Here is a 7,567-nt window from a genome sequence, read left to right as displayed (position 1 = left end):
CGTGTTTTTTGCGTTTTTTCTTTTTTTTCTTTTTTATTATTTTTAAATATATATTTTTAATTACTTTTTTTTTTTTAAGATGATAATAGGTAACTCAGTTGCTCTGAATTTCACTTATAATTATAACCTATTTAAATCACAGCAGAACTCCTGCTGGTGCAGAGTTCATAGTTGCATACAATACAGGAGATCACAGTTTTGAAGTCTAGCACAGATTAAAAACCACAGATGTACCATTTATATAAGACACACACTGATTGTCTCTTAAAAACTACATATTGACTCCTTATGAACATTATCTTTTTTTTTTTCTTAATCTTTAAATAAAGTAGTGCAGCTAGGACAATCAGTCACACAACCCACACAGCCCTGAACCAAGTTCTCTGGGTGCCAACTTCAGCAAGTTGGGCATGAAACAGTTGGATGAGCTCGAGAGAGAGAGAAAGAAAGAGGGAGGGGACAAAAAGAGGGAGAAAAAGAGAGATGTTGTCCATTCTTAATATTTTAACCGAGGGTTGGCTAACACATTGGAAACCTCTGGGTGAAGGATCATCTTTCCACGCACACACAAAAAAAGAAATAAAAACCTAGACTCTTTTTTTTTTTTTTTCTTTAAAACTGGCCCGCAGGTGGGAAGATCTCCCACCTCTTCCAAACAAAGAAATCCAACAATTGGCTAAAACTAGAAAGAACACAGATGGGTCTGTCTGGTTTCTGCTCACTAGATGATCTGTCCGTTTAAGGCCTTCCTCCTCCGTTTTTCCTCTTTATTATTCCTTTTCCAGAGCGTCTGAGCAGGAGATGAGTCTGAACGGGATCACACCAACACTGTCCCCCTCTTGTTGCCGTCAGTTTTATTTTTTTTTGTTCATTTGTTTGTCCGTGGAGTTATTTTTCTCTTTAATTTAACCAAGACCTGACTAAAACTGGAGCGCTCAGCCCAGCCTGTTCGTTCTCGCCGCGGTTTCTCCGGGGTACCGCAAAGGTTCTTCACAAAACCTGGAACTTCCATGACGACGTCTGGTCCTTATAATCCAAGCAGTCAGCATTGAAGTTTAACTTCCAGGAGGCCGTTTGGTCTTTATAATCCAAGCAATCGGTGGTGGAGTTAAAGCCCAAACTGGAGGCTCCATAGCCCTGGGTGGAGAGGGAGGCTGGAGACTGGTTGAGGTGGCTGGTGACCGCGTTGGCACCCATGGGACTCAGGGTGGCCCCGGGCCCGGGCAGCTGGTGGTGCATAGGGGTCAAGTAAGATCCACAGTCCATCCCTCCGAAATAGGAGGTCGATCCAGCATATCCTTGGCTGTAGCCCGAAGCCTGGGTGTAGGTCATGGGGTAGGATCTCTGCATGCAGGAGGAAGAGGTGGACAGCGGGTCTGAGAGCGGGGAGATGGACGCCGGGCTCCAGATGGACACGGGGGCGCTGCTGCTGGAAATGGTGGGGACGGAGGTGCTGGAGGGGGGAGTGAACTGCCCGCTGGTCCCGCTCTCCGAGCTCACTTCCCGGGCTGGAGAATTCTTCTTCTTGGCCGGCCGCACCTTGTTCTGGCCCCCGTTCTGCTGCTGCTGCTGCTGCTGCCGGCACTTGGCCCGGCGGTTCTTAAACCACACCTTGAGGCACACACACGAGGGAGGGAGAGAGAAAGAGCCTCGGTTAGGGATGGGCAAACCCGAGGTGGGGGAGGGATGGAGGCAGGGAGACCCAAAACTGTCCCCCCCCAAGAGCAGAGGGCTGCAGGCTGCTGCACAGAAAAGCTCCGGGGCTCCCCCTCCCTGAGATCATTAGCAGTAATAACAAGTGGAAATCACAAATCAAACTCCTTAATAAGGTCACTTTTGGGGGAGAAGGGGAAGCTCTTTGCTGTTTGCCAGCCGGGGACCCCCAGGAATCACTGTGTAAGGCCTATTGAAGTCGAGCCCTTAATTAGAAACAATAGAACATCAGAAAAGGGGGGAACAATTAGGGGAGCAGAGGTTCGGGATGGGGAGGGGGGTAAAGATGTCTCGTTTACCCTCCAAACAGGCTCTCTGCTCTCACCCCCTCGGTCAGAATTGGCTCCTCAGCAGGGCCCAAGGGGGCTGGCTGCTCTGGGGAGGATTTTTTGGGGAGGAATATGGGGTTTGGCACGGGGGTATCCTGATCCCAGCCACCACACTCCATGGGAACACGGCACCACACAGCCTCGGGAAGCCTCGTCAGAAGGCAAGTGGGAGTGGGAGGGATGGCTTTGGAGATGCCCTGCCCCTGCTGCTGGGGTGTTCTAGGTCCCAGAGGGGACAGGAACGTCCTGCCCTGCCAGCAGCACCTCCAAATGCTGCCTGGATGGGATCCTCCTGCAGAGCAGACAGAGCCCAGCCCAGGAGAGGGGATCTCTCCACAAAGGCAGCCCCTCTCTCATCAGAGTCCTCTCAGAGGGGCAGGAACCCCCCAGTCTGTACTGGTGTGAGCTGGGATCCCAGTCTGGCCCAGCCCCAGGCATGTGCTGATCCCTGGGGAAGGGGGGGATCCTTTGTGGCTTCTGCAGGGCCCCCAGATGTCCGCAGGACAGGCTGGGGTTTGGGGGTGCTGGGCATGGATGTGAGCTGGGATCCAGGATCTGCACATCACCCCTCAGTGCAGAGGGAGAAAGGGGGGGGGCACACTCCAGCCCTGGGGGTGTAAAATGTCACCACATCCCCTCAGTGAACCCTCACCCCTCTCTGAGCCTCCTTCACCCACCAGGGCTGGATTTGTCTCCAGGACTGGATCCATGCCCATAACCCATCCCCTGTGGGGCACAGGCCAGTCCCGGGTCCGTTGGGTGTGGAGGGGCAGGGCAGGCAGGGCTCTCTCCGCGTCCTACCTGCACTCTGGACTCGGGCAGGTTGATTTTCAGGGCCACCTCCTCCCGCATGAAGATGTCGGGGTAGCGGGTCTTGGCGAAAAGAGCCTCGAGCACGTCCAGCTGCGCCCGGGTGAAGGTGGTGCGCTCCCGCCGCTGCTTCCGCGGCGTGGCTGCGAATGGAGCCAGAGGCCCTGGCCGTCAGTCAGCGGCGCCTTAGACCCCGATGTGCCCTCCAGCCCCTTCCCCAGGGGGCACCCACATTCTCTGCCCTCTCCCGGGGGTCCCTCAGCAGCCACAGCTCGGCAATCCCAACCCCGCATCTCCCCTGCATCCTTGGGAGCATCCTGGCCGCATCCCCTGCCCTGTTTGCAGCCCCTTTCACCCATAAAGAGTTGGGGATGAGGAAAAGGGAGAGACAGAAGTACCCCACGCCCTCACCCACCCAAGCCAGCGTGATCCCTGGGCATGTTGTGCCTCCCAAAATCCCAGCGGAGCAAAAAAAAAAAAAAAAATAAAAATAAAATAAGAGGGAGGGAAGAGGGAAGAAAAACGTGGCTTACCGGGATAACCGACGGACGGGTGCAACAAATCCATGCCCGAGGTTGTGAGACTCAGGCCATTGACTGCGTAAGGTGGTTGCTTAAGATAAGACATCATGCTAAAGTTGTGGCGGGGAGGAGAGTTGGCCGAAACGCGGGCGAGGGGGAGCCGGCCGAGCGCCCTGCCTGCCCCGGGCGCTGCCTGCGGGAGCCGTCGGGCGCGGGGGGGCCGCCAGGTGCCTGCGCAGGAGGAAGAGGAGGGAGGAGTGCGGGGATGAAGGGGGAGTCAGGCCAGATCGCTGCCCCCCCCTTCCCACCACCCGCTTTTATCCCCTCTGCCTCTCCCCCCTCCCGTCAATCCTCCCGCTCGGACCCCAGCCGCATTCGGGAGCTGGGAGACACTGACTAGATAAACGCATCTCTCCCCAAAAAGGGCGAGGAGGGGAGGGAAGGGAAGGGGGGGGGGCACATCCCAGCCAGTAATTACTGCCCGAACAAAACCCCCCCATGCCTTCAACTGCCCGCATTGTACGGCGGCCGGGGGCATTTGCATAGGATTCCCGGCCGGGCACCGGCTAATTGTCTCAAGCAAAACTTGATTGGGGCCATTGGCAGACACAAAGAACCCCTCGGCTAAATAAATAATGCAGATAACAAAGCCCAAGGGTGAGAAACAAAGAAACAATTCAAGAAACCTATCTCTCCACTAGTCTCTTGCAAGGACTTTAATTATCCCAGGTTTGGGCAACATTCAAATCTTCCCCCCTTCTCCCCCTTTTCCCCCTTCCCCCCGACGTTGCTGCATTTCAGAGCTCAAATGCCCGCTCGGGAAGAGCCAAACTTTTCTGCTCTCCCGCCATCATCAGTCCACGTCTGCAGTAATTTCCACCGGCCATTTGCACCTAATTAGTACTCCGGGTAATTAGATTTGGAGGCAAGTAACAGATTTATTAGGCTTTCAAGAAACTCTTGATGACGGAGCTGGAGCTAAACAAACACCTCGGTGCTGAGCGGCCCCGGGACAGCCCCGGCTCCCCCGGACCCTGCTCGGGCTGCCCCGACGGGACCGCGCTCTGTGCACCGGGGAGCGAGGGGGGACCCAAACACCGCCAAAAAAAAAGGTAAAAAATTTTAAAAGTACGGCAATGAGTCAAACCGGGACTCCTAAAAAGGTTTAGGCTGTTTTTTCCACAGAAAATATTTTTTTTAAAAAGCGTTTTTGAGCAAACGCTCGCCCTTCCCTCCATTCCCAGCGGCCGTCGGGAAAACGAACTCCAGAGGAACTTTCTTCCCGAAACACCCCAAAACTCCGCGTTCCAGCCCAGCCGGCTCCCCGGGCGGGCCGAGCGCTGCCGGGGGGCTCCCGGGAAAAGGGAAGGGGAAGCGGCGCGGAGCTTCCCCTTCTCCCCTCGGGGCAAAGGGAATTCACCGCGCACAGCCGCGCTGGGCTGCGGAGGGAGCGCAGGGTCGGCTCCCCAATTTCGCATCGCCCCCCGGGGGAGGCCGAACGGGGACGGCCCTACCGAGGGGGGAGCCCCGCAAAACGCGCGGGAGAGCCAAGCGGGGCTTGCCGCCCGCTTCAAAACGAGCGCAGAAATTAAAAAAAAAAAAAAAAAAAAAAAAAAAAAAAAAAAAAAAGAAAGAAAGAAAAATAGGATTTACAAAAATAAATACACAACAACAACAAAAAAAAAAAAAAAAAAAAAAAGAAAACGCGCGCGAACACCTCCTCCTCCTCCAAAACAAAACCAAGCCCAAAGCTCCGCTGGGTTGAATTCGGCGGCATCCCAGCGAGGCGCCAGCGCGGCGCGGCCGCCCGCGGAGCCCCTCGGCCGCGGCCGCGCATCCCGGGGCCGCCCGCCCGCGGGCCGCGGAGCAACGGCCGGGCTCGGCAATCTGTCACCTTCCCCCTCCGCCGCCGCCCCCCCGCCCCGCTCCGCGCACGCAGCCCGGCTACCAGTTGCTCTGCCCTCGCTCAATAATAATTACCCCGTCCGAGAATTAATTATAATAAATGTTTTCTTGATAAACTAACGAGATAATCCGCGCGGCACACGCTCCCTAATTACGAGGCACCGGCCGCGGCTCCGCGGCTCGCCCCGGTGATTAACGCGGGGCAGCGATCCGCGCCCGGGCGCGCAGCCTGCGCCCCTGCCCCGGCCGTGCCGTGCCGCGCCGTGCCGCGGGGGGCAGGGGGAAAGGTGCCAAGGTAGAAAAGGGAATTTGTTTCCTTTTGTTTTGCAAACGACAGCCGCCTTCCCTGCCCTCGCCGCCGCGCTCCGACGAATTCCTGACATTTAAAAAAATTCTAATTTATTTAATTTTTTTTTAAAAATTAATGTTTTTTTTTTTTTTTTTCGCGCTGGAGGGGCTGTTTGGGGTGATATTTCCCAACGTGCGAATTTCGCCCCGGTGCAAAGGCGGTGGGGATGGACCCATCACTGGCTCTGCCGGTCGGTCCCCAATGTTTCACCTCCGAACCTCCGCGCTGCTCCGCGGCCGCGGCTCCTCTCCGGGACCGGGAGCGGCATAACCGGGCTCGGCGGGCTCACCCAGCCGACCACCAGCACCCGGCCTTTTAAAAAAAAAAAAATTTTAAAAGTGCTTTTTCCTCCCCACTTCTTTCTATATATTTTTTTTTTTAAAGTAGAGTTGCACCTTTTCAAAATAAATAAATAATAAGCCTCAACTTCTCTCAGCAGCCGAAATCGAAATAAAGCTCAGCAGCCGAGGAGGGTTTTAGTTCTAAAGAAACTTGTGCCGCTGCACAAGGACTTTTCCCGAGTTTCTCTTTGTCAGCGCGGTGCGAATTCAGAGGAGAGGCCGGGGCGCGTTACTCGCGGTCGGTGCCTTTAGGAAGCGCTTTCCCAAGGCACAAAAAAAATAAAATAAAATAAAATGAGGGAGGTGGATACCAGCTCCAGCCCCTCTCCGACCTGCACGCCGTCCCTGCCATCCCTGCCCACACCAAACCGTGAAGCTCCGGCCCTGAACGCCTTGAAGATTTCCCTCCCTGCGCTCTCCAGCCCGGCTCTCCCGGGCCGCGAGTGCTCAGAAACACCTTTGCAAAATTACTTTGCTGAGTCTCCGCATCGCGAGGAAGAGGAGGCAGAGGATGAAAGGGTTCTCAGGTAGGAGTCGGAAGAAGGGAGAAGAAATTCCTCCCCGTTTTTTTTTTTTGGGGGGGGGGGGGTTTGGTTGTTTTTCTTTTTTCCCCTAATTTTAAAAGTCCAGCTGGAGGTCAGGAAATAACTCCAGGCCAAAGGAACAGGCCGGAGAAAAATGATGTAGCCGAGGAGAAGGCGGAGGAGCCCCGCGCCTGCCCGCGGAGAGAGGAGCGGGGGATGAGGCTCGGGGGGCGATGGGGGGCGATGGGGGGCGCCCCCCGCTTCTCGGTCCTGCCCTCGTCCCTCTCATCCCGCAGCTCCCGCTCCCTGCCCAGCTCCGAGCCCGCTGTGCCCGAGCCGGGGCCGCCTCCGCCCGGCCCGGCCCGGCCTCTCCCGGGCAGCTCCTTCCACAGAGACCCCCACGGCACACACGGGCGATTAAAAAATAATCGTAATTTAAAGGAAAAAAAAAAAAAAAAGTATTTATAATTTTAATTTCCTTGTCCCTGCATTCCTGGCCGCCCGGCGATGCCCCCGAGGAAGGATGGAGCCGGCGGGTCCGACTTACCTGCGAGCCTCGCCGGAGCCGCGGGCAGGGCTGGGGGGCGAAGGGGGAAACCTGCTCCGGATCCTCGCCAAATTCCGAGCTGGGGCTGAGCTGGGAGAGAAAGCACAAAGCGGGAGGTTAGAGAGCTCGCCGCATGCACATGCCCACGACATCGGGGGGAAAGGGGGGGGCGGAGGGGGGGTGGAGAAAAAAAAAATGTTTGAAAAAGGAGAATAAATGGGGAAAAAGGGGAGGGGACGGTGCGGGAGAGGGATGCGGGGATGCTCGGGGTCTGGGCTCGGTACGTACAGAGCTGGCCGGTGCTGGAGCTGGTCAAAGTGATTTTATTTTTAATAATAGTGGCAGGGTGCGTTGGAGCTGAAGGTCTCTACCTCTCTCGGGGAGCTTTGCTGAGAAAGCGCCTCTCTGGCAACTTTTTGACGCAAACTCTCCAACCAATGGCAGGGAGAGAGTGATTGACACATCTAAGCCAGGGGGAAAATAATAAAAACACACACAGGGGGAGGAAAAAACAGGCCGCTGCTGTAC

At 55.7% G+C, this 7,567-nt stretch overlaps 1 protein-coding gene across 2 annotated transcripts; it reads right to left on the bottom strand.

Annotated features, from left to right (window-relative positions):
• Positions 1-990: 990 nt before the first annotated feature.
• Positions 991-3,482, bottom strand: OTX2 (orthodenticle homeobox 2). 2 transcript variants are annotated; one of them, XM_059474727.1, is made up of 3 exons: positions 3,386-3,482; positions 2,844-3,016; positions 991-1,611 (listed from the first exon to the last, which is right to left on the bottom strand). In XM_059474727.1, the coding sequence occupies exons 1-3, from the start codon at positions 3,480-3,482 to the stop codon at positions 991-993; spliced, it is 891 nt and encodes a 296-aa protein (XP_059330710.1). The 2 variants fall into 2 exon arrangements, with proteins under 2 accessions (XP_059330710.1, XP_059330711.1); XM_059474728.1 differs by having other exon boundaries at positions 2,844-2,995.
• Positions 3,483-7,567: the final 4,085 nt, after the last annotated feature.

Source organism: Ammospiza nelsoni, chromosome 6 (genome assembly GCF_027579445.1).
Source record: "Ammospiza nelsoni isolate bAmmNel1 chromosome 6, bAmmNel1.pri, whole genome shotgun sequence".
NCBI classification, from domain to species: Eukaryota; Metazoa; Chordata; class Aves; order Passeriformes; family Passerellidae; genus Ammospiza; species Ammospiza nelsoni.
Note: the sequence above shows the minus strand (reverse complement) of the source record. Positions and strands in the feature narration are given on the sequence as shown.

Coding starts and splice junctions, on each gene's coding strand:
- OTX2 (XM_059474727.1), bottom strand. CDS start 3,482: ATGATGTCTTATCTTAAGCAACCACCTTACGCAGTCAATGGCCTGAGT. Junction 3,017..3,385: donor CCCGTCCGTCGGTTATCCCG/GTAAGCCACGTT, acceptor ACTGACGGCCAG/GGCCTCTGGCTCCATTCGCA. Junction 1,612..2,843: donor TGCCCGAGTCCAGAGTGCAG/GTAGGACGCGGA, acceptor GTGTGCCTCAAG/GTGTGGTTTAAGAACCGCCG.